We start from the raw sequence: 27043 nt of genomic DNA, 5'->3' as shown, positions 1-27043 counted from the left end.
AACGTTTCGTCTCTCATCCAAGAACCTTCTCAGTTCTAACAAGTGGAGGAAACTGGACTCATACACCTGCAGGGGGAGGGGTCTGTGTGGGCGTTCATCCATATGCTAATGACCTTAAGTGTTGGGGTCGTACAGGGTGTGTCCCTGGGGGGTCGTTGGGGGGTATTGTGTGTGAGTTGAGTAGAGGGGGTGGGTCACTGTCCAAACTCTGGGGGTGTTAGGTTTCAGGTGAGTCCAGGTGTGTTCATCTGTGTTATTATTTTTTTGTATTTTTTTGTTGATCTTTTTGTTCATTTTACTGATTATTTGTCCGTTTGGTTCAGTCTGAATGTATTACTGTCTTTATTACTTTATTGATTATGGTTGCTTTAATCGGTTTATTACAGAACGTTAAAGTCATGTGATTTGAGTTCAGATGTTATTGTGTGTTTGATAAACGTCAGTCCGTGTTTATTATATGGGTCAGACTGGTCCGGTTCTTCCCCGGTCTCCTGGTCCCGGTCCCGGTGCTGGCCCTGGTCGGTCCGGCTCCAGGCTCCAGCTGCGTCCTGTCGGTCCTCCCGGGCTCTGAGTGGTGCTGTCTCGCCCGTGTCGCGCTGTAAAACTGCCTTCCATTGCACTTCTCCACAGCGGACCGACCAGGCCCCTCCAGCCGCTCCTCGGTGGCCCCGCGCCGGGCTCTTTCCCCCCTCGGACCCGCCAGGTGTGACGGCGGTGGCGGCGGCTCCAGCGGACGCGGCGGCCCCGGACGCGACCCCCCGTGCGTCTGCGTGCGTGTGGATGCAGCTGGATTTAGCTCCGCGGGAAAAGCCCAGGACGTGATGAAACCCTAAACAAAGTGCGACACACTCTCACGCAGACGGACACACACATCTCGTGAACGGGCCCGCGGTGCGTTGCGGTGCGGTGCGTTGCGGTGCGGCTCCACGCGTCCCGGCTGTGCGCGGCGGCTCCGGGCGGATCGGATCGGCTTTATCGCCTGCGGGAGGTGACGCGCTGTTCGCAGCAGCCCCTGCGCTGTCAGACGAGGAAGTGAGGCTTCATACACGCCCATCTGAGCCTGTCGACCCCGCTCCCAGAGCCCGGACCCGCTCATCAGACCTCCGCCGGACTCCCCTCAACATGCGGCCGCTGTCGGATGCACCACAGCGGGACTGAGCTGCAGGACGACCCCGAATCCAGGAGGTAGGTGTCCGCGGAGCTCCGCGCAGAACGTGGACATGACAGCCTCCTAAAATGTTATTATCGTGAGACTTCTCCACTGTGGAGGCCTGTCTCCATCTTTCCTCTTCTGTGTTTTGCTCTGTGTTGATGGTCACACGCGTGATCCGTGGCCTAACTGTCACCGCGTCGAGTCCGGAAGGAGCGGACCGAGGCGGCCGGGGTTCAGGCTCCAGGCCAGATGTCAGCATCTGGCCGCGGTGCGTGGACCCGCACCTGCCCGCGTGGGGATGTGGCACGAGCGGAGCCGAATGTGAACCTCCATTCGAAGCTCGAACCGCCTCCTGAACGGATCCAGGTTTAGCTCCGGGTCCACGTCGGTCTGATAGGGTTTAGAGACCGGGTCCAGCGGGTCCACAGGTAGGACCTGACACCTGCAGGGGTGGACACGAAGGTGGAACATGTCAGCAGCAGAACCTACAACAGTCTGCTCCTGTAATAGTCTACTTATCTACTCCGATAATAAATGTAGAATGAAGTAAGAAGAGCATAAACACACACACCTCTAACATGTCAGACTCAGTTCAGTTCCACATTCAGCCCAGTATGATCTCATAAAATAATAACATTAATAATGTCCACTCCAAACTTTACTCTATGGTTTATACCAGGGGTGTCCACATTCAGCCCAGTGTGATCTCAGTGGACCACACCAGTCAAATAATAACAGTGAAAAAAGTTAAATCCCATTATGACATGTTTGCATCTACAAAATTACCTTAAAACCTGAATAACATGAACAAAGTGTAATTTTGTCAAAGTGTAATTTTCACAATATGATGCCTCAGTTTATAAATGATAAAACATTACAACTTACAGATCACAGTGGATCTACACATACACAAAACATTCAGGACCAGACAGAATGTTGTTAAATTTTGCACTTAGTTTTCTTAAAGCATTTCAGGTTGTTCATATTTGTTCAGATGATTCACATTTTTTGTGAAAGGATAATTTGCAAGTGTTAATGTTTTCATGTAATTTTACTTTTTTACACTAACAGAAAATTTGTAGTTGTCATTATTTATAGGTTAGTGGTCTGACCCACTGTAGGTCATATTGGTCTGTATGTGGACCCTGAACTAAACTGATTTTGACACCCTTTACTGTTCATATCTTTGGTGTAATTTTTGCATTTCACAAATTCATTCCATGGGCTGGATTGGACCCTTTCATGGGCCGGTTTTGGCCCACAGGCCGTATGTTTGACACCTGTGGTTTACAGCGAAGAAAGTAAAATCACACTGTGTGTTTACATTTAGAAACTATCCTTTGAAAAATATGAATAACATGAACAACCTGAGGTTTATTAAGAAAAATAATTGCACTTTTAACAATATTCTGTCTGTGTTTATCATTTACACGTTCATTACAACTTACACATCACAGTTGATCGAAAAATACAGAAAACATCTAGTAGCAGGCATCTGACTGGAACTGAAAAATATATTTAAGCTGTAGATTGTTTTTCCCAAAGGTATCCCACAGGCCAGACTGGACCCTTTGATGGGCCGGTTTTGGCCCACAGGCCGTATGTTTGACACCTCTGGGTTAAAGGCTGAAGAAAGAAAAGAAACAATCCAGACAAGTTTAACTGTATGAAACAATAAGACATGGAGAAGACAAATCCATCAGTGAATATTACATATGATAAACACAAGATGAAAACAAGGTGAACGTTAAAAACGAAGCAAGAGGTGAAGGAAATAAAAGACACAGAACAAGAAAACGACATAAAATATGTAACAAAATAAACACGTTACAAAATAAAAACAGTGTAACTGATATAACTAAATATAAACAATGTAACAAAATAAAAAGGTGTAAAAGAAGTGACAAAATCAAACAAAGTAACAAAATAAAAACAATGTCACAAATTAATAAAATAGGACCAAGGGTCCTGTGGTCCAACAGCATATTTAAAGACATTAATTGACATTCGTTTGACCTTTCAAGGTCACTCAAGGTCAAAGGTCATGGCACTAAATGAAAGCCCATGTGTGACTTCTTATCTATTGCCAATAGTAATTATATAAATATCTTCAACTGTTTTGAAGTTATAGCAGTTTGAAATGTGTCCCATTATAAACCAGTGGGGATTTTTAACATTTCAAAAATTCAGAAAAAATTAAAAAATCAATATTTCCCAATTCTTTGAACAAGTGCAGTAGACCTTACCCCAAAGATGTTCCACAGGAAGTATCAAGTCATTCAGAGGGATAGTTTAAGAGAAGATTGTTGAAAAATTGTTGACGGACGGACGACAACTCATACCAACAGTCCATCGGATCCTTCAGGCTGTTGGACTAAAAACGGTGTAAAGGATGTAACTTTTACTTCATTCCTTTAACAAAATAAGAACACTGTAAAAGATGCAACAAAGGCACACGTAATAATCTGTTATCGTGAACAACCAATAAATCCTCCTTAGTAATAAACTGTGTTAATAAATAAAAGTGAACGTCAGCCTTCAGCATCTGTGAAATCACACCGACATTCGAACAGCTCTTGAACACAACACGACATCCAAAAACAAATATTGGTTTATAGCCGTGGACAGATTTTATCATCAGCAGTTTATTTTACTCAGATAAAATATTTGTTTCGGTTATGACATGTAGCTACTGGTGGATGTCAGGTCTGGAAAAACTGGTTTAACTCATACCTGGTCTGTCGTTCGGTTGGTGGGATGTATCAGACAACGAGACAACATTTAGTCCTGATGTTTTTGGAAACAAAACATGAGAAAATATAAGGATTCCAGTCACAACATACAGATGTTTGGGAATTTAGTTACTGTAGAAGTTGGATGAGTAACAGCTGGAGTTTTCTTACTAGTTCAGCTGGAGTTTTCTGTAATTACGTAGAGAGGAAAGTACCAGACAAGAGGCTAATATTTAAGGGACTGTAAAAGTAAAGATTACCCATAATGCCGCAGTAAAAGTACATGGTTACCAAGAGTATAGAAGGAAAGAGGTGAAACTCTGGTGGTTTTTGACGACCGCTTTCAGTCCAATATGGAGGAGGTTTAGTTGTTGCCACTAAAGAAATAATTAGGTTTCATTTCTTATTCGAGGTGAAGAAAGAAAGAGACAGATTAGAGGAAAAAGAGGAAACCGAAACACTTTTTAAAGATCAGATTTTCACTTCTTTTCAGTCTAAATTCTGTGGTTTGGCTCCAGCTACAAAGACACAGAAAGTCCTACATTTCCCATAATGCACTGATAGGATTATTAACCATATGTACCTGGTCATTTAGTGAACAAGTAAACTGAACTACAGTAATGTTTGTCTCCTTTCCTTTCCTCCCTTTCTTCACTCCATCCTTCATTATTTCATTTCATGCCCTTCCTTCCATTTCTGTCTTTTCCTTCCTTCCTCCTTTTTTCTCCTCCCTTCCTTCATTCATTCCTTCCTTCTTTTCTTTTTTCCTTCCACCCTCCTCCTCTGTCTTTTCTTCCTTCTGTTTCTATCTTTTATTCTTCCTTCCCACTTCCTTCCCTCCTTCCCATCCTTCCATCCTCCCTTCCTCCTTCCTTCTTTTTTTGTTCCATCCACCTCCTTCTCTGTCTTTTCTTCCTTCTGTTTCTATATCTTTTACCCTTCCTTCCTTCCCTCCCTTCCATCCTTCCTTCCTTGCGTTCTCCCTCCCTCCCATCCATCCTTCCTTCCTTCTTTTTTTGGTCCATCCTCCTTCTTCTCTGTCTTTCCTTCCTTCTGTCTCTATATCTTCCCCTCCCCCATCCTTCCTTCCTTCCTCCATCTTCCCTTCCTTCTTCCTTCCATCCTCCCTCCCTCCCTCCCTTCCTCCTTCCTTCCTTCTTTTTTTGGTCCATCCTCCTTCTTCTGTCTTTCCTTCCTTCCTTCCTTCTGTTTCAATGTCTTTTACCCTTCCTTCCCTCCCTCCCATCCATCCTTCCCTCCTTTCTTCCTTCCTTCCTCCTCCTTCCATCCTTCCTCCCCTCCCTCCTCCCTCCCTCCCATCCTTCCTTCCTTCCTTCCTTCCTTCCTCCCTCCCTTCCATCCTCCCTTCCTCCCTCCCACCCATCCTTCCTTCCTTCCTTCCTTCCTCCTTCCTTCCCTCTTTTTTTGGTCCATCCTCCTTCTTCTCTGTCTTTCCTTTCTTCTGTTTCTATATCTTTACCCTTCCTTCCCTCCCTCCCATCCTTCCTTCCTTCCCTCCCTCCCATCCTTCCTTCCTTCCTCCCTCCATCCATCCTTCCTCCCTTCCTCCCTCCATCCTTCCTTCCTCCCTCCCTCCCTCCCTCCCTCCCTCCCTCCCTCCCTCCCTCCCTCCCTCCCTCCCTCCATCCTTCCTTCCTCCCCTCCTCCCTCCATCCATCCTTCCTCCCTTCCTCCCTCCATCCTTCCTTCCTCCCTCCCTCCCTCCCTCCATCCTTCCTTCCTCCCCTCCTCCCTCCATCCTTCCTTCCTTCCTTCCTTCCTATCACAGAGTGCTAACGTGTTGAAGGATGGAGCGGGAGCTGGTTCGGCAGAGCCAATCAGAACTCAGAGAGGCCTCCAATGGGCCCACCCCTCAGCCTTCCACTTCCACGCCGGACCCGTCCACACCGACAACCCCGACCCCTCCACGCCTCACCCCCAACCCCATGCTCCTGGACTCCCCTGCCCCCACTCTGACCCCCACCACCTCCTCCCCTCCTCCTCCCCTCACCCCTGCTCCTTCTCTGTCGTCGTCCCACGGCCCAAAGGCGGCGGCGGCGGCAACGGCGGCTCCTCCCTCCCCGCACCTGCTTGTTCCAGCCCCACCGAAGCTGACCTCCACGGCGACCCCTGCCCTCCGCACGTACTCCCGCCCCATCCTCCCCTCCCCGAGCTCCAAAACTCAAACCTCCTCCTCCTCCTCTTCTTCTTCTCCTGTTGGCACCACTTTGCCCCTCCCCTCCTCCTCATCCGCCTCTTCTTCTTCTGCGACACACAGCAACGTCACTATGACAACCAAGACCTCCACCACTCTGACCAACGGGAGCACGAGACCTGTTTCCACGGCAACCTCCACACCCATCACCCCCTTTCACACCCCAGCCAGTCCACCTGGCAGACAGGTACGCATCATACATCTCCATGACGACCAGTTAACCCTTAAACACCCACAACAAATCCTGTGAGACGTCGGATCACTGTAGTTAAACCTCATGAAAATCATTAAATCGTACTAAAGTCACTACACTTTACAAATACTCTGAAATACAAACAAGTTGACAGAAAGAGCAGATTTCATTTGTCTTCATTTCTTAGAACTGAAAAAAAAAATGCTAAAAACATCCCGAAATGTTATCAAATTTTATCTTGTTACACATTGTTTTGTTCCATCTACTACATTATTTTCATGTTGTTGCGACTTTATGTAGTTTTTGTCTCGTTAATTTTATGTATTTTTCTTACGTTTTTCATTTTCGTCTCGTTACGCCTGTTAAATTGTTTTCCTCGTTGCGTCTTTTCTGTCATTTTTATCGTACATTTTAAGATTGTTTTTGTCTTTTCCATTGTTTTGTTACATCCTCTGCTTTGTTTTTATGTTTTTGAGACTTTCTATCATTTTCGCCTTTTTAATTTTAACTCTCACGCTTTACTTTATTTTCATCTTATATTTTTATTTCATTTTAAATTTTGTTTGAACTTTTACATAGTTTTCTTCTTCTTCTGTGTTTTAGATCATTTAAAACCTTGCTACGCCTTTAATATTTTCATCTTGTTTCATGAAGTGAATTTTATGCATTTGTCTTGTTTTTTTTACATAGTTTTTGTCTCGTTACAACCATTATGTTGTTTTTGTCGTACATTTTTTATTCTGTTTTTGTCTTATTGCAACTTTTACATCATTTTCATCATTTTCGTTGCAACTTTATACGTTTTTCGTCTTGTAAATTTTGTGTATTTATCTTTTCTTTTTTTTTTCATTTTTAACTTACCTGGTTTATGTCTTTACAACTCCTTCATCTTTTATTGTTTTTATCGGTCTTAAAAACAGTAATTTGCAACACTATTGTATGACTGTTGAAAATAGGAAAACAACCATATTTTTTCTATTTGTCAGTGATTAAATCTTCATCAGCTACAAAATCTATGATGACAAAATTACAGATATTTACTTAAAACAAGATATTATTATGGCGTTTGACAAGATTTTTCATCATAAAACTAATTTTCCAGAGACAAGACTGCTTTAGTTTGACTTTTTAAAGTTTCATTCATGATTTTATATGTGCAGGATTTGAGGTAAAATGTAATGAAACACGAATATGAGTAGTAATATGAGGATGTGACGGTGAACTACACTTCACTCAAAACCACAATATTTGAAGTGTTGACCTTTCGAAGTATGATAGAGGAGCTTAAATGCAGGTAAAAGCACATTTTACAGTTAAAACAATGTACTGCTCATTGTCTGACTGGATGTTTTAAAGGGCTCTTGTCAATGTTGGTGTAAAAATTGGGATCAGACTGTCATTTTGGTTAACAGAATCCCACTAAAGAGCCTTAATAACCTTAAAAAAAAAAAAAGTTTGTAGTTTTAATTTGATAGAATTGAAACACTCCGTGGGTCCGTGTTGAGTTTCGTCCAGGCCTCGACAGATCGGGACATTTTACTGGAAATACAGCTTTTATTTGTCATGTCAGACGTGTCCTGAGCGGCTTTTTGGCCTCATGAAACGCAGCATGGACGCGGTTTACACCCAGGCGTTGTGCGTTAGCGCAGTCCGGCTCTGTTGGTATGTTTGTGTGTTGGGGGGAGGGGGGGGGGGGGTTGTTACAGTTTCCTCTCTGTTTGTTTCATCTGTTTCACATCCTCCGCCTCCACATCTCGGTCTATATGTGAATAAATCTACACAACGAGCCACAAACACTTATCTGCTCTTCTAAGGACAGTTTCAATGTTACTTTTTCTATCTGAGCATCTGAACTAGAGGCTGAAAGTAAAAGATGAGTGAATTTTAGCTTAAAAGTTTAGACATATTTACATTTTCTCAGTTTTATTGAAATATGAGCAGTGAAAGTCCAGTCAAATAACAAAAGTACGTGGTAAACTGGTTAAAAATATAAGGGTCAGGTCAAGCGGTTATGGAGTTCTGCTGTACAGTGGGCTGAAACTGTTAAACTAAAGAACATATATGCGAACAAGCAAAACATGCAGAATAATATAAATATCAACAATCATAACAATCTTAGACAGAAGAACAGCACAACAGTTCCATTTACGTACCCGAAAAAGACTTAAAGGACACTTCAGTAATAATGTACTTTTACCTGAGTACTTGTACTTTTACCTGAGTACTTGTACTTGTACTTTGTCGTATCAGTCGTATGAACCAGTTTGTTTGTGTGAAATCTAACCTGCAGTCATCTCATCCTTTTGTTCCAGGTGTCTCAGTCTCATCCTGCGGGCACACCTGGCCTTGTACGAGCCAATCAGAGCCCCTCCCCCGTCAGGCAGAGGGTATCCCAGCAGACCCTGCTCCTGGGGAAAGGTCTCAAAGGGTCTGGGCAGGACCAGGTGCTGCTTCGAGCCCAGATGGTGAATACAGAGACACACAAAAACACATATTTACATCCATTTTACATATAATCTGAAGGTTATCAGTTACAGGGATGATACGTTCAGGGTGTGTAGGAAATATGAACGCTGCTTAAAGAGGTGTTTAAAGCTCCTGAGGAAAAAAATTATTGAACTGTGTGTTTATAGAGTAAACTTGGAAGCAGCATCTAGTGGCTATCAGAGGTATTGCACTTTAAAACAATTCAGATGATCGTTTATTATTTTGACGTTGTTCTTGAGTTCAGGGTTACTACGATGCTTCCTCGCCTGTTGTTTATTTCCTCCTTCGCTCCCTCTCTCCTCTCCTTTCCCTCGTCTCCTTTCCTCATTGCAGCTGATTCTTACGTCTGCTATGCGACCTCCTCCGTCCTCCTCTTCCTCCTCCTCCTCCTCTTCCTCTCCTCCTTCCTCTAACCCCGCCTCCGCTCAGGTGAGCAGCCAAAGAAATGCAACTTCCTTGACATTTCCTTTTTCACTTCCTGTTTCACACATAAGACCGTCTCCAGTCAATAGTATTTACAAATAAAATGTGATCCAGATCAATTTAAAATAAATATCTTTGCTTTTACTAGTTTCAAAATGAAATATTCCGTTTTTAGTTAATAATTAAACCTCAACTTCTTTGTCTGTTCCTCTGTCTGACTGAAATAGCAAGTTTTTGTTAATGTTTAGCTCATGACCAAACGTCTTTGTCTTTACCTTAATGAACACCATTCAAGATGTTTTTAAATAAATGAATGCTTTTCTTTTGTAGTGTCTAATGTGCAATGCTATTGAAGTCAAAGGTTATTAGCTCTATTTAGCTTTCATCTGCTGTTGTTAGCTCACTAGCTAATGTTGATTTTACTATTTGAACGCATGTAATATGTATTTAATTACAATAAAATCCTATAAAAATCTTGTAACTCCCACTTTCTTAATCAGTATAATTATATCATTATAAATTATGTGCAGTTTCAGAGATCTAATAAAAATAAACAAAAAATCAGTATAATGAATAGATGTTACTTTTAGCTTTGGTAGTTATGAAATATAAAATTCATTCTTTTCAAATATATGTTTTTTTCAATCAGCTAGTAAGCTAACATCAGCTAATGTTAGCAGTGGCTAATATCATCCACTAACCATATTAGCTAACTCTTAGTAGTAACTTAGTAGGGTAAAAAAAAAAAAAAAGCCAAAATTATCAAGTTAGCTTTTTCTTGAACAGCTCAGTTAACAGAAGCTAATGCTAACTAGTAAAATAACAGGAGCTAGCAAGATAACAAGGGCCAACATCAGATCATGATCTAACAACAGCTAAATTTAGCTAGTGAGTTAACAGGGACTAACATTTTGTTGTGAGGTAACATTAACATTAGTTAGTGACCTTCATTTCAAACCCTAAATTTAAATTAGCGAGCTAAGAGTAGTTAATATTAACGGGTGAGCTAACATGGTGACGTGGCAAGATGATTGGAGCTAATGTTAGCAAATGAGAAAACAGTAACTAAAACTAGCTAGTGGGCTAAATGTAGCTAATTTAGCGACAGTTAAACTGGTAGCTAACACAGGAAAACTTGCTTAATACATTTAAAAAACAGGAAATTATTTACTAGGAAATATTTTGAGTCAGATTTTTCAAACCAAAATCTTTAAAGACATTAATGTAATTAATTCAGGCTAGCGGGCTAAATGTGTTTGGCTAAATGTCAGTTTGTCGCGTCAGTCAGACATTTTAGTATTTTAGACATTTTAGTATTATACAGAACCTCACATACAGAAAAATCATACACAACACACACAACGAACCAGACAGAGCAAATGATAAAATGGATCAGTAATAATAATAATAATTATAATAGAAATAAATACATGTTGCCTACAAGTGACAAATAGGTAATTTTCCATGTCTTCAATATTTTAAAAAAATATAACATTAACTGAACAAACATGTAGAAGACATTTGATTGTAAAAGCCAGTGTTTTCCGACACATGGAGGTTCTGGTTTCTGTGCATGGACCACATTAAACATGAAATATCTTGTGTTGATTGAATCGTAGATGTGTTAATGAACTAGTGTCTGTGTTGTTGTGTTGTATCTCTGATGTTCAACAGTCTGAGTGGATGTGTTTTCTGCCCCCCCACCCCCACCCCCCACCCCTTTCCAGCTCCAGAGTCTCACCCTGAGACCTCCTCCCCCCGGGGCCCTCACCATCCCCCCCTCCCTCCGCCTCAAACCTCCCTCCTCGGCCCCGCCTCCCCTCTCTCGCCCTCACGCCGCCCTCTTCCCCCCTCTCAGGCCGCGACCACCACCCAGCACCACAGCAACGGAGAGCCCCACCACGCCCAGCCGCCATCTCTCCGTCCCACCCCCAAGTAGGTCCCTGAGGATGCCAGCCCCCCCCCTCCCCCATTCACCACCAATACATGATTACTAATGAGTGGTAATTAGTGTCGGCAGCATCACACATAATATAATCAACATATGACATTTAATTACAATTAAAATCTGATGATGAAGAACATTTAACATGTTTTTATATATTTGGCAACAGTTAAGATAATGCAGAAATACAAAAAAATACCATCAAACTCTAAAAACCTAAGGTGACTTTTAGAAAAATTGCCATAAACATAAATTAATATGTTGTGCAGCATTTTCATTACATCTAAAACCAGGATAAACAACATTTAATTATAATTAAAAGCTACAGATGAAGATAACAACTATATATGATAATGTTTACTATTAGAGTGAATTATAAGTGTGCACTTTTACATCAAACAGTTCAGCGAAAAAAGTGAATGCCTCAAAATTCTAAATGCTATTATTATTATTTGATTATTATTATTTTTATGTCACTGTTATATAAAGCAATGTAGAAATAGAAGTCATTCCTGTTTCTTTTGTTAAATTAGTTTATGCAACAAATATAATTTTATTTATGTTTTAACTTATGTTTTATCTTATTTTCACTTAAAAACAAACATGATTAATAATATTTAGTCTGAATTACAGTTTGAATGCACGTTAATATTTAATTCAATCATAGGCTAAGTAATATTATATTTCTTGGGACTGAATGTATTTTGTGAAGTTTTGCAGTTTTACATGTCTTACACCTCTGCCTCCTCTTCCTCCTCTTCCTCTCCTTCAGCCCTCTACTCTCCAGTCCGAGCCGTCCCTCTGAGACCCAGACTTCATTCTCCAAACGGCCACAGAGTGGCATCCCCGAGGCAAAGCTCCGCCCTCCAGGGGATCACCCCCGCCCCCTCAAGTCAGGCCCCGCCCACTGGCCGGCCCCTAACTGGACTCAAGACTTGTCCGTTATCTCAGTCCATGCTCGGGTCCGGCCAATCCCAGCATAGCCCGTTACCGGCGACCAACCCCTTATCGGTCGCCTCCCATTTTGAGCGCTCGCCATCGGCGGCGCGGCAGCTGCAGATCATCGCCCTGTCGTCTGGACGCCAAACAGGAACGTATGCCCAGACCTCGGTCCCGCCCCCAGCGGAGCCACCTGACGCGTCCGGCCAATCAAAGAGGACTTTAAGCAATGACGAAGCGCTTCCTCTGAACCCCCCATTGCCAAAAACGTCCTCCCCACTGCCCTCGCCACCGACGCTCCTGAGCCCGGCGTCACCCCCGAGTCAGCCCACACCTCAAACGCAAACGCCGATCCCAAAAGGAGACGCAAAGGAGGGTGAGGAGCAGCGAGACCAGGGGCGAGCAGTGAGACAAGGAACCAGAGACGACGGCGGTAAAGATCTGAGGCCGGAGAAAGATGACCAAAGACAGAAGGAGAAAGAGGAGAAAGTCCAGAAGGAGGGAGGAGACGCCGCCAGGAGCAGAGGAGAAGAAGAAGAAGAAGAAATGGAGGTGACAGAGGAAGGTAAACCTCCACCTTTTCCCCTTCCTCCTTCTCACCTTCCTTCTGCTCCTCATCTTCCTCCTCTTCCTCATCTTATAGACAGGTCCAGGCCAGGACAAAACTGTCAGTTTTTCCTGGTACTCTGAGACACGCTCTTCAAAATAAGCTCTGGGGCCATCTTGAATTTTGCCTCAAATTCAATGTGGCCGTCAAAATTCCAATATGGCCACCAAAATACCTAAAATGTTATCTGGAAGAAGCCTATTAGGTGAAATGCTGATTTTTTTTTCACTAATTTGTAATGATAATAGCCAGTAAACATGACCCAGTTTGTTGGATCCCTCAGCAGTACGCCACTGGTGGTTAAATCCAATATGGCCGCCGAACCCACCATGCTTTTTTGAAAATAGCTACATCTCCTGGTCTGGTGGAGATATGACTATAAATTTAGTGTCTATCCGTTGGTTTTCAGGGGTGAGAAATCCAAATACACCATCAGATTCAACATTAGGTCAGTAGCTTATGACATAAATTCAAGATTCCTCCTCACCTTCCTCCTCCTCTTCATCTTCCTCTTTCTCCTCCTCCTCCACAGATAAAATGAAAGTATAACCAAATAAAACAACCTCTGTTTTCTTGTGAAGGCACAAAAGAAGGGAAGAAGATGGAGCAGGTGGAGGAGGAGGCGGATGGAGACGCCGTCATGGACCAGTGTGTACGTAACATAATGTCAAAATGTTCTTCTTCATCATCTGATTGTCTTGTATTGAGCAAAAAACAACATTTATATAAAATAGACACATTTTTATTTGACTCTGAACCAGAATAAAACCATCAACATCAAAGTCGACTAAAAAACTAGAAAGAAACATTAAAATAAAAGCATTGTATTAGCTTTTTACCAAAATATATACACTGATATAATGTTAGGTCCTTTAGTATGAGTAGAAAAATGACAAATTGCTCCTTTAAAATGAATAAATAATAGGAGTTTAGCGTTGAATTATTGAAGATTTACATTCTATGTATGTTTTTGTGTCCATGTTTAATTGTGAATATTTGCCCTGTGGGTTTTTTAGACATTTAAAGTTGGCATTTTATTTTTATCAGATGCATTTTACGTCCATAAAGTGTAAATAATGGCAGAAACTAGTTGCACTTCTACTGTAAAGTGTCTGTTTTCACCAAAACCAAGTCTTTAATTAACCTTAAACCAGCAGAAAACTACACGTCAACTTTAGACATCTTTAAAATCAACTATCTGACATAATACCTAAATACTTCTCCTCGTAATAGTTCCTCTAAATTTTAATTAAAATACTGCTTTAAAAAATTCAATATTAAAATTCACATCATATAAATAAATATAAAATAAGTAAAATGTACACACTGATATGTAATTTTAGGTCATTTATTATGAGTATAAAAATGATAAATTGCTCCTTTAAAATGAATAAATAACAGGAGTTAAGTGTTGAATTATACGTGTTATTATGATTTATTAGGGATTTACATTATACATATGTTTTTGTCGCCATGTTTAATTATGAATATTTATCCTGTGGGTTTTGTTTGTTTGTTTGTTTTTTTAGACATTTTTAAAGTTGTTTTATTTTAGCAGATGCATTTTGCAATCACAAAATTTAAATAATGACACTTCTACAAAATAATAAATACAAAAACGATAAATAAAAGTAAAATACAAAAACAAATAAAAACAAATAAATACTTTTAAGGTGGTTATTAAATTAGTGAAAGGGTCTGTCTTAACCCAAACCAAGTCTTTAACTTTAACCAAGAGTAATTTGTTCGTTTTGTGAATTATTTTGTCAATTTTTATTAATTTTTTTCAATTTGTCAGGGTTTTTATTTGTTTTGCTGATTAGTTTGTTCATTTTGTTGGTTATTTGGGTAATTTACTAATTTTGTTGATTATTTCATTCATTTTGTGATTAATTTTTTCATTCTGTTTGTTTTTTGTTATTTTGTTCATTTTTGTACAGTTTGTTGATATTTTTATTCGTTTTGTTCATTTTGTTGATTTTTTTTATTTGTTGATTTTGTTAATTATATTGTTCATTTTTTTGTTTATTTTGTTGATTATTTTTCTTAATTTTGTGATTAATTTGTTTCATTCTATTTTTTGTTATTTTGTTCAGTTTTGTACAGTTTGTTGATGTTTTTATTCGTTTTGTTCATTTTGTCAATTTTTTTATTTGTTGATTTTGTTAATTATATTGTTCATTTTGTTCATTATTTTATTAATTTTGTGGTTAATTAGTTTCATTTTGATTGTTTTGTTCATTTTTGTTCAGTTTGTTAATGTTTTTAATTTTTGTTGATTTTGTTAATTATGTTGCTCATTTTGTTTATTTTTTGTTCATTTTGTTTATTATTTTGATAGTTTTGTTCAATTTGTTGATGTTTTGTTAATAGCAGGAGTTTAGTGGTGAATCATAAGTGTTATAATGATCTTTTGGTGACTGACATTATACATTTTCACATTTTTATTATATATTTTTTTAATATTATACCAGTGTGAGACCAGTCCAGAGCTCCAACAGTACCAGAACCCCAACCCTGACCCAGTAAAAGACCCTGGTACAGAGTCCAAACCCAACCTGGGTCACATTCCAGTTCCAGTACAAACCCCAGTCCAGGTCCCAGTAACGGCTCCGGTACCGGTTCCGGTTCAGGTCCAGGTCTCGGTGCAGGTCCAGGTTCCGGTCCAGGAATCGGCTCCTCAGAGGCTGACCGAGCTCCATCCAGGGACTCAGGAGGACTTCTGTGAGAACATGTCCATCCAGTCCGACAACCAGTCAGGTACCGACCCTCACCTGTTCACACCTGAACACACACATCACATGACAACGGGTTTATTATGTTTAACGGATCAGTGACAAATAACAAATGACAAGATGAACCCGACATTGAGTCATTTTGCTCCGGAAACTGTCAAATCATGAAACGACAAAACCACCACCTGAATTATAACAGTCAGAACCATTAGTTTTATTCATCATTGAATAATTAAGAGACAAGGAAAGGGAACTTTATTCACTGTTTTTAACCCTTAAACTGTTTATGCATCCTTTTGTAGTGCAAAGAAATAACATTAAATTATGAAAATATGAAAACAAACTATCCTTTCACAAAAAAAAGATGAGAATAACCTGAAAAATCTGTCATGTTTTTAGATAAATCATTGCAATTTTAACAATATTATGCCTAAACATTGTCATTTATACATGTGGTTTATACACGATGTTACACAAACATTTGGTAACAGGCAGATTATTGTTCAATTTTGGAGTTTGGAACTAAAATAAGAACAATTTCCACAATATTATGTCTGAGCTTATTATTAACACAACTTACAGATCACAGTGGATCCACAAATACACAAAACACTTAGTAACAGGCCGAATATTGGTAAAATTATACTTAATTTTTTTTTTTTTTTTAGACATTTCAGGTTATTCACATTTTATTGTTAAAGGATAGTTTGTAAATGTAAAACTTTTCATTATGTAATGTTTTTTTTTTTCACTTTGTAGTTTTCATTACATATAGATCACTATGTTATTATTTTACTTCAGATCATATTGGTCTGTATGTGTATGAACTAAAATGAGTTCAACACCATTGATTGTTAATATCTTCCGTGTAATGTTTGCATTCTCTAAATTTATCCCACGGGCCAGATTGGAACCTTTGGCGGCCTGGTTTTGGCCCACGGGCCGCGTGTTTGACACCCCGGAATGAACCTGTTTCCCTATAAAATGAGATTCTCCTCAGTACAGTTTTAGTATTGAGAAGTTCTTGAAGATAATCAATGTATTTACAAAAGTAAAATGTACACACTGATGTATAGTTTTAGGTCAAACTGTAGAAAAATAACAAATTTCTCCTTTAAAATGAACAAACAACAGGAGTTTAGTGTTGAATCAGTTATTTTAGACGTGTTTTTGTGTCCATGTTTAATTGTGAATATTTATGGTGTTTTTTTTGGGGGGGAGGGTTTGGACATATTCAAAGTTCTTTTAATTTAGCAGATAAATTTTAGATCCATAACAGTTCATTAATGTTATTTCGACTGGTAAACCTTAAACATGTTTAATGTTGTTGTTAATGTAGTGAAAGGGTCTGTTTTAACCCAAACTAAAACTGTAACTAATACTAACGAACTAATAACTTAACTAACTTTAATTAATTTGCTAATTTTCTTTGTTATTTTGTAAATTTTTGTCCAATTTGTTGATGTTTTTGTTCATTTTTGTTCATTCCATTGATTTTTTTCCCCCCATTTTTGTTCATTTTGATTTCTCCATTTTTCATTTTGGTTAATATTTTTGTTCAATTTTGTTGGTAATTTTGATCATTTTTACTCATTTTGTTGATTATTTTACCAATTTGGTGATTAATCTTTTCAATTTGTTGATTATTTTATGCGTCTTTGTTAATGTTTCCCATTTTATATGTTGTTGTCGTCTGTTCTGTCCAGCTCTGTCCAGTCTGTCCTCTCAGTCCCCCCCCTCCTCACCCTTCATCACCCCCCCATCAGAAAACCCCGCCCCCCTCCTGGCCCCTCCCGCTGACCACCCGACCGACCTCAGCCTCCCGCAGCACGAACCGGAGAAAGTCGACAAGGCGGAGTCACACGGCGAGTTGCAGCCGCCACCGCCGGAGCCCGAGGCTGAACCGGAGCCTCCCGGCCAATCGGACGAGGAGTCGGAGAGCTTCAGCCAATCGCTGAGTGGCCCCTGGGAGCCGAGGGCGTGGCCAGAGGGGCAGCAGGTTCTGACTCACCTGGTGGAGGGATTTGTGATTCAGGAGGGACTCCAACCGTTTCCTGTAAGAGCAAGAACACAAAAACACCACAATCCAAATGCTAAACAACATTAAATTAGTAATATAATAGTTTAGTATTAGCTCTTATAACTCAAGACAATGAAAAAAAATCAAACAAAAACTGAATAAAATTATGAACAAGATGAACGAAACTGAACAAAAACTGAATAATGAAAAAATTAACAAAACTGAAAACAGAATGAAATGATGAAAAAGTTAACAAAACCCAACAAAAACTACATAAAACAATGAACAAAATCAAACAAAAACCGAATAAGATAATAAAAAAATTAAAACGGAAAAAAACTGAATGAAATAATGAAAAAAATGAACAAAACCTATAAAAAAAATAATAAAATAATGAATTAAAAGAACAAAACTGAACAAAAATGGAAGAAAATAATTTAAAAAAAAATAATAAACCCAAACAAAAATATTGTTCATTTTGATTTTTCCATTTTTGATTTTTATATTTTTGTTCCATGTTTTTATTCATTTCGTAGATTATTTTGTTGATAATTTTGGTCATTTTTATTCATTTTGTTGATTATTTTTTTCATTTTGTGATCCATGCTTTTAATTTTTGTTTATTTTGTTGACTGTTTTATGCATCTTTGTTAGTTTTGTTGCCCATTTTATTTGTTTGGTTCATTATTTTGTTCAGTTTGATGATTATTTTGTTCATTTTGTTTCTTGTTTTGCTCATTTTGTTGATTATTTTATTCATTTTGTTCATATGTGTTGATTTCTTTAAATCGGGTCCATATTTAAGGATTTGAGGATCGCGGCAGTACAGATCTATTTTGTGTACATTTTTTGTAAAAATAAGGTCAGACAGACTCCATTGTGATACCTTTGTTGGTCCGATGGTTATTTACAACATTCAGACCTGGGTGTAAATATGTCAGTAGTTGCTTTTCCATTGACCCTCAAATCTAATATGACTTGACTTGTACATAAAAATTTGTCGAATGTAAAAACGCCAAAATTCTCATTTTTTGCGCTTGCAAGAGGTATTTTTTCGGGTGTAACTAAATTAGTATATCATGCAAAACTGCAATGGATAGATCTTTTTGCGGAACTAGTCACATGAACAAAAAAAAAAAAACAGATATTGACAGACGTTACAACAAGTGAAGAAGTTTTAAAACAAACATGGTGCGGTACATGTGTGGACACACCAGGAAACTGAATCTGTTTTAAATTTAGTACGAGATGGAGGGGTAACGAGCGTTCTAGGTTCAAAAGAACAGTTATTTATATTCGACGCCATGTTTATGGAATGACTTCTTGTGAAAGCTCACAAAATTAAACAAATCATTGCATTTGTGATTTAATGGAAAAACTGACATTACGCACTTGTTTTTTTGACGTTTAGTAAATGTCGGAAAAGTTTTGCGCAGATGTCCGATGGAAAAGCGACTAATGATCTGATGAAGGAAATATCAGAGGAATCCGATTGAACCCAGGTTTTAACTCTGACGTCATGTTGCTGGACCGTCCGTGAACAGGTGAACCGCTCGTCGCTGCTGGTCCCAGATCAGGTGACCAAACCGCAGGAAGTGAACGGGACCAATGGGAAAGCGCCGCCACCCGTGACCGACGCCACGAAACCGACGGAGCACTCCACAGATTCAGACGAAGAGGAGGGCGGAGACACAGACGACGCCAGTGCCAGTAAGAGACGACCGGCTTCCACCTGAGGCCTAATAATAAACATTCAACAGCTGAGTTAAAAATAAAAAAACAAACATCTACTGACAATGAGAGACATTTGAGAAAAGGGTCATATCATGATTGGATTTTCTTCAATAGTGAATATCAAAGTATGAATGTAAAGGTCCTTGAACGCACCACGGCGGTCTGGAGACGTTAAAGCTAATTTAGGAAAATGAGGATCTGCTGATTTTATTTTATTGTCTGTTAATTTTTTGTTTCTTATGATCAATTTTTTGTTGTTTGATTTGTTTATTTTTTGTTCATTTTTTTCATTTTATGTTTATTTTGGGATCATTTTCTTTCCTTTTGTTCAGTTTATGTTTTGCTTGTATTTTGTTCATTGTTTTTTGTTCATTTTTAGTTTTTTATTAATTTTGTTTGTTTTCTTCATTTTGTTTTTTTCCACATTTTATTTATGTTTTGTTCATTTTTTGCTAATTTTCTGTTCACTTTAGTTTTTGTTCGATTTGTTAATGTTTTGTTAATTTTGTTAAGTTTTTGTTCATTTTGTTTATGTATGGTTCATTTTGTTTGTATTGTTCATTTTTTGTTCACTTTCTATTAATTTTATTTATTTTTTCTTCATTTTCTGTTCATTTTGTTTATTTTTGTTCATTTTGTGTAAAGCTGCGTATGACTTTTGTCACCAATTTTTCATCAGATCTGTAACACCCGAGTCATAGCCTAAGTATCGTGAATCTGTAAGTCTTTCCGTCATTACTCACCTGAATCTGTTCCCTCACGGTGAACCATTTCAAAGTGAGGGAAGACATTCAGGTGAGTAATGACGGAAAGACTTACTGATTCATGATACTTAAGCTATGGCTCGGGTTTTACAGATCTGATGAAAAATTCATGTCGAAAGTTATATGCTGCTTTAAGTTCTGTTTATTTTTGTTCATTGTGTTCCATTTCTGTTCATTTTTTTAATAATTTTGTTAATTTTTTAGGTCATTTTGTTTATGTTTTGTTTGGTTTGTGTTCATTTTGTTTATGTTTTGTTTATTTTTTGGTTTCTGTACCTGTGCTTTTCCGTTTTGTTTACTTTGTTGTTGTTTTTCATCAGTTTTGATCTGATTACCTGTTTATCTGCTGTTGTTTGGTCAGGGTCGGCTCACAGAGACCGAACCGTTCTGCACTGCCAGTTCTGTGGGAAACGAGGCCACGCCCACAACTTCATGCGGTCCAAACGCTTCTGCTCCACTTCCTGTGCACGCGGGTGAGCTGAGCCGCCATTGGCTGATCACATGACAGATGGGACCATGTGACCGTGTGTGTGTGTGTGTGTGTGTGTGTGTGTGTTGACAGGATGTGGTGTGTGGCCGCTGCAGACACACTCAGGTGTCAAATGCAGATAGGAGTGTGAATCACGTCTGTTCGTCTGCAGGTTCAACGTTCGCCTGACGAAGCGTCTCCGGGCTCTGAGCGCAGGCAGTCGGTCCGAGAGGCCCCGCCCTCCGCTCAACAGGGCGGAGTCAGTCCCAGGGAAACCTCTGCTGCTGCGGCTGGTGCGTTCACGGACGAACAAACACGAATACACAACAGCTAACGCACTGATTTTAATGAAGCTTCAATAAGTAATAGATTCCACCAACACACAGACGAGGAAAATGGCATTATTTATTTATTAATACATTTACAAAACACACGTAGGGGGCGCCATTTAGTCAGCTATTCTGCTCACACTCATTTTTTGGATAATTTTCTTTATTTTGATCTATTATTTTGTTCATTTTAGTTAAATTTGTTGATAACTTTACTCATATTTTTAATAATTTTTTGTTCCGTTTGTTTATTTAGTTGAGTTTTCTGTTCTGTTTTTTAAAAAAAGTTTTGTTCATTTTGTTTATTTTTCTCCACTTTGTTAAGATAGTGTTTCTGTACATTTTTAAATAATTTTCTTCATTTTTATTTTGTTCATTGCAGTTCATTTTTTGATAACTTTGCTTTTCATGTTTGATTATTTTGTTAATATTTGTGAATTTTGTTACGTATTTTGTTCTTTTTTTTTTTTTTACATAATTTTCTTCATTTTGACCAATATTTTGCTCCCTTTACTTTTGTTCTAGTTCCATTTGATAACTTTCGGTTCATTTTTTATCATTTCCCTCATTTTCATCATTATTTTGTGCATTTTAGTTCAGTTTTGTTGATAACTTCACTTATTTTACAAGTTAACTTTTTGTCAATTTTTTTTCATTTTTTGGTTTATGTTTTACAAATTTTCTGACAGTTTGATTCTTTTTGTCTATTTAGTAGATTTTTTTGTTAAGTTTTTGATAATTTTTAAAATTTTTACCATTATTTTGTACATTTTAATTCAATTTGTTGATTATTTTGTTGATTTTATTTGTTATTTTGTTTGGTTTTGTTCATTTTGTTGATTATTTTTGTAATTTTTATAATTTTTTTGTTCATTTTTAGTTAAATTTATTGATTACTTGTTTTTTTGCATGTTGATCATCTTATTTTTTTGCTCATTTGTCATTTTGGTTTCTTTTCTTTAAGTTTTTTGTATTTTTAAGAATTTTCGTCACTTTAATCAATATTTTGTTGTTTATTTTTTTGCATTTTCTGACAATTTTGTCCCTTCTTTTATCAGGTTTATTACTTTGTTCATTTGTTAAAATAATTTTCTTCATTTTGATCATGTCCGTGTTTTGTTTACTGATCTTTGTTCATTTTGTGTTCATTTTACTTCCTTTTTTACTCACTTTGATCATTTTAAATCATTAATTTTTTTTTTTAATTGATTTTTTACTATTTTGAGATGAAAACAGAGGAGCTCTACATACCTGTGATAGACTGATCCTGAATTTCAAAAGCAGGAAGTGATCAGGTTGAAATGGCGTTGGCTGATCTTCCTGACTCCTCCCCTTTTCCTTCCAGCCTCGTGACCTCTGGAGCGCCGGGCGGCGGGAGAAGGAGGGGAAGGAGAAGGAGGTGGCGGCAGAGGAGGAGGAAGAGGAAGAGGAGGACATGGAGGGAGGAGGTGAGGAGGAAGATGACGACGAGGCAGGGGAGGAGGATCCCGCAGTCGCCATGACAGCGAGGATGGAGTGTCGGGTGGCGCACAGAGCGAGGAGGGCGTCGGCGCCGGCGGTGACCACGTCCACGCCCACCACCACCTTTAAACCCGCCCCCTCCCTGTGGAGCGTGGAGGACGTGACGGCGTTCATCCACACGTTACCAGGTACGACACCACTGCCGCTCAGACATGTGTTCATTTTATTTATTTAATCATATTCATTTTATTTGAGTTATTTTAGCCCTTTTTGAAATACTTGTCTTTATTTTTGTTCACATTTATTTAATAATTGTATTTATTTTTGTTCATTTTCTTGGTAATTTTGTTCATTTCAAGGGTTTTTTGATGATTTTGAACATTACATTTCATTTAATTGATATTTAGCTTCATTTTTGTTAGTTTTATTTATCTTTTTTAATTTGTGTTAATCTTATTGATCATTTTGGCATTTTAGTCTATTAATAGTTTTGTTCATTTTAGTTCATTTTATTGATAATTTTTAAATTATTTTTGTTACTTTTGAAATTTTTGAAAAAAAAATTCTGTTCATTTTATTGAGTTTTGTTCATTTTTGATCATTTTATTTACAGTTAATTTTATTGACAGTTTTGTTCATTTTATTGATAGTTTTGTTCATTTTTGTTAATTTCATTGACAGTTTTGTTCATTTTATTGACGGTTTTGTTCATTTTATTGATTGTTTTGTTCATTTTATCGGTGGTTTTGTTCATTTTTGTTCATTTTATTGACAGTTTTGTTCCTTTTTGTGCATTTTATTGGTAGTTTTGTTCATTTTATTGATGGTTTCGTTCATTTTATTGATGGTTTCGTTCATTTTTGTTATTTTATTGATGGTTTTGTTCATTTTTGTTCATTTAATTGACAGTTTTGTTCCTTTTTGTGCATTTTATTGGTAGTTTTGTTCATTTTATTGATGGTTTCGTTCATTTTATTGATGGTTTCGTTCATTTTTGCTCATTTTATTGATGGTTTTGTTCATTTTTGTTCATTTAATTGACAGTTTTGTTCATTTTAGTTCATTTTATAGATAGTTTGTTCACTTTATTGACAGTTTGGTTTATTTTTGTTAATTTTATCGATAGTTTTGTTCATTTTAGTTAATTTTAGTTTTTTCATTTTATTGATAATTCCAAATAGAGGTGATTTCTGTTTTTATGTGGTTCTTTTTCTTGTTAAAACTGACTGAACTGAGGCCTTGTGCGATGTCGTAACACAAACGTATGTAAACTATAGGCGTTGTCCGGGTTCATGAGGGGCGGAGCTCTGCCCCCTGCTGTCAATCACTGGAGTTGATTTGTGCGTCTATAAATTACCCATGGATCCTTTAATGAACCCCTGCCATTTGACGCCTCCTCCTGGTTGCGGTCCAGATGCTGAGGATCTGGCGGCGTCTGTTTCAGGGTTGTCTGCGTGATTTACGGCGACGTTGCAGCGTCTTAATCACCAGCAGATGACGGACGGCTCTTCACATCCAATTAAAGTATTTCGCAAAACGAGGTAACACTGGGTTTAAGCGCTGGGTGAGGCCGCCGCCCACTGTCAGCCACAGTGAGGTCATTACGGAACATCTGGAAACACAACACGGAGAACGCAGGGGTTTATTTACTCGTATTAAGGAACGTCAACACCGTTTCAGGGGTTGGACGACGTGTCGGGAACGGAAAATGACGTCACTATGATCTGGGCTGGAGGTCGAAGATGAAGGTCACGTTTCTGGACATAAAATCAAACATTCAGTCACTTATCACGACAAAAGGTCACATAAATGCGAAGCTGATAAAATAATGACGTTCCTATCGATGAAAACATATTAAATCAAAGCTGCAAGCGGTGATGATCGGGTCCAGGAGGAGGATCCTGTTGGTTTAGTCAAAAACCCCATTCATTTTATTGATCATTTTGTTTAGTTCTGTTCATTTTGTTGGTAATTTTGTACATTTTTGATCCATTTAATGATAATTTAGTTTTTCTGTTCATTTTATTGATGATTTTGTTCATCTACTAATCATGACAAAATTTCACACAAATCTGTTGTCGATTTTATTGATTATTTTTTTCAATTTTCATTAGTTTTACCAGTAATTCTGTCCGTTTTTGTTGCGTTTTATTTATTTGAGCTAATTTTCTTCATGTTGTAGATAATTCAGTTGATTTTAGTTCATTTTATTGATAATTATGTCAATTTTAGACTATTAATTGTTATTAATTATTTTTTCCATTTGAGTGTGTTTTTATTTTGTTAATTTTAGTCCTTTTTATTGATCAGTTTGTACATTTTGCTTGTGGTTTTTTTTTGTCCATCTTAGTTGTTTTTTGTTTTTTTCAGTTTTACTTCATTTTATAATTTTTTTTTCCATTTGAGTTTGTTTTTGTTTTGTTAATTTTAGTTCTTTTTGTAGAGGAATTTGTAGATTAGGTTGTTTTTTTTGCCTTTGTCCATCTTAGTTGTTTTTTGTTAATTTTAGTTCTTTGATGAGTTTTTACTTTTCCGTTGTTGTTTTTTTCTTTGTCCATCTTGCTTTTTTTTGTCCACCTTAATTGCTTTTTTTTGGTCAATTTTGGTTGTTTTTGTCCATCTTAGTTGGTTTTTTTGTCCATTTTGGTTAATTTTATTGATCATTTTGTCCATTTTATTGATGGTTTTGTCCATTTTGGTTGTTTTTTCCCTACCATGGCAGAGCGCCCCCTTCAGTTGGTACCTGTAACCCTGTGCTTTGTGTTGGTTTTCCAGGCTGCGGCGACGTGGCCGAGGCATTCCGGCTGCAGGAGATTGACGGCCAGGCTCTGCTGCTGCTGACGGAGGACCACCTGATGACCAGCATGAACATCAAACTGGGGCCAGCGTTGAAGATCTGCGCCCACATCAACGCCCTCAAGAACCAGTGACGCCACAAGTTTTTACACACCGCAAACGGGCAATAAACACAGAAATGACACCACGCACACCGTGGGCGGAGCTTCGGGAGGTCCTGAACAGAGGCGTGGCCTTAGGGAGGAGCCTGACAACACCTGAGTCCAGAGGACATTTCATCTGGTTTTTGTAACTTTGTGTATATTTTACAAGCCGTTGGAGAGTGTACATTTGAAGCTATTTCATGAAGGATTTTGAACATTTAATATATAAATTTGTCTATTTAGTTTTTTTAGAATGTGACGTCAACGACAAATCTATCCCGTAGCGAACATAACCGGTGTGTGTAAAAGAAAATAATACCAATACGTAGACTTTGTAAGTGATTAATGAAAGTTTAATGTTTTATATCACTATATTCGGGGCAAAACATGTCTGTGGATTAAAAAAAAGTCACTATCAGGGTAGAGACTGGTGTCTTTCATGGTCACATTTTTATGGTATCCTGCTTGAAATTATTTAATAAATGAATAATTAATCCAAACGAGGCTCAGTTGTTTTTATGACATGAACAAACAGTCAAATTTACAGATGAAACCAAGGAATCCAGAAGAAAATACATGAGGTGACAGGGTTATTGATTATGTTATTGAAAATATTCTTCATTTTAATTCATATTACTGATAATTTTGTTCATTTCCATTCATTTTATTAATAATTTTGATTCATTTTACTGATCATTTGTACATTTTGATGATAATTTTTTATTAATTTTAGTTCATTTCATTGAGAACTGTGTTGATTTTCATACATTTTAATGATCATTTGTTCAATTTATCGATAATTTTGTTCAGTTTTGGATGTTACAAATCTGTAATGTCTTCTAAACAGTTAAACCAATGGGAACATCATTATTTTAATAATTTTAGTTCATTTTACTGATCATTTTGTTCATCTGAGTTCATTTTATCAATAATTTTGTTCATTTTGTTGATGATTTTGTTTATATTTTTCATTTTCTTGATCATTTGATTCATTTTATATTGATATTGTGTTCAATTTCATTGATTATATTGATAATTTTATGCATTTTAGTTAATTGTGTTGATAATTCTATTCAGTGTAGCTCATTTTATTGATAGCTACATTCATTTTATTTTATTTTCAAGTTTATGTTGATCATTTCTTTAAGTTAATTTCTTTTAGTTTTGTTCATTTATTGATAATTTTACTCATTTTCTTTCTTTTTTTAAATTTTGTTAATTTTATTGGTAATTTTGTTTAACATTTTGTTTTTGTGCAGACAAATAGATCCACAGATTTTTTTTTATTATTTTTTTTTTTCTTTCTCTTTTTACTCTCATAAATATACAGTATAAATAAACCTGTTTTTATTTAGATGAACATTACCTCCACCTCGCAGCCTTGGAACTGGTTCGACACCGGGTCAGTTGTGGTTGTGGTTCTGGGTCAGGGTGTCCAGCAGGGGGCAGCACTGATCCAGGTGAGAACAGGAATCTGGGTTTGACAAGAGATTTAGATTTGAGTCACGTGGATGTTTGAGGAGGATTTGGCTGATATTTATTGGACCTGTCTGTCTGTCTGTCTGTCTGTCTGTCTGTCTGTTGTGTATCTCTTCATCTGTCTGTCTCTGTCGTGTCTCTGTGTGTGTCTGTGTGTGTGTGTGTGTGTGTTGTGTGTGTGTGTGTGTGTGTGTGTGTGTGTGTGTGTGTGTGTGTCGGTCTGGTTTTCGTTATCAGCTGCTGTCTGATTGGTTTCAGGTTTGGACTGAACCGTACTTTTTTCACCACTCCCAGTCATAAATCTTATTCTGTCATTTTCCTCTGGTGTGGCTCATCCTGGCCGGAGCTGCTGCTGTTTTTACGCTTTCCTCAGGTTTTCTCCAAATTATCCATCGGAATACCTTTAACATCTTCATTTT

At 37.9% G+C, this 27043-nt stretch overlaps 1 protein-coding gene across 2 annotated transcripts; it reads left to right on the top strand.

Annotated features, from left to right (window-relative positions):
- The first annotated feature begins 603 nt into the window (after nucleotides 1-603).
- LOC115411293 (polyhomeotic homolog 3) lies at nucleotides 604-25645 on the top strand. 2 transcript variants are annotated; one of them, XM_030123377.1, is made up of 14 exons: nucleotides 604-1185; nucleotides 5675-6287; nucleotides 8606-8758; nucleotides 9114-9209; nucleotides 10931-11138; nucleotides 11921-12652; nucleotides 13276-13346; nucleotides 15169-15454; nucleotides 17136-17485; nucleotides 18994-19159; nucleotides 20309-20420; nucleotides 20589-20709; nucleotides 22091-22394; nucleotides 24982-25645. In XM_030123377.1, exons 2-14 carry the CDS (start codon nucleotides 5694-5696, stop codon nucleotides 25134-25136), a joined length of 3348 nt encoding a protein of 1115 aa, XP_029979237.1. In that variant the 5' UTR covers nucleotides 604-1185; nucleotides 5675-5693; the 3' UTR covers nucleotides 25137-25645. The 2 variants fall into 2 exon arrangements, with proteins under 2 accessions (XP_029979237.1, XP_029979238.1); XM_030123378.1 differs by lacking the exon at nucleotides 9114-9209 and having other exon boundaries at nucleotides 605-1185.
- The last annotated feature ends 1398 nt before the right edge of the window (nucleotides 25646-27043 follow it).

Source organism: Sphaeramia orbicularis, chromosome 20 (assembly GCF_902148855.1).
Source record: "Sphaeramia orbicularis chromosome 20, fSphaOr1.1, whole genome shotgun sequence".
NCBI classification, from domain to species: domain Eukaryota; kingdom Metazoa; phylum Chordata; class Actinopteri; order Kurtiformes; family Apogonidae; genus Sphaeramia; species Sphaeramia orbicularis.
This window is presented reverse-complemented; position numbering and strand designations above follow the sequence as displayed.

Bases quoted from the DNA above. Each gene is read 5' to 3' on its own strand.
- LOC115411293 (XM_030123377.1), top strand. From the start codon at position 5,694: ATGGAGCGGGAGCTGGTTCGGCAGAGCCAATCAGAACTCAGAGAGGCC. The intron at 8,759-9,113 runs GTGAATACAGAG...TCCTCATTGCAG, and splicing joins TGCTGCTTCGAGCCCAGATG to CTGATTCTTACGTCTGCTAT. The intron at 19,160-20,308 runs GTAAGAGACGAC...TTGTTTGGTCAG, and splicing joins CACAGACGACGCCAGTGCCA to GGTCGGCTCACAGAGACCGA.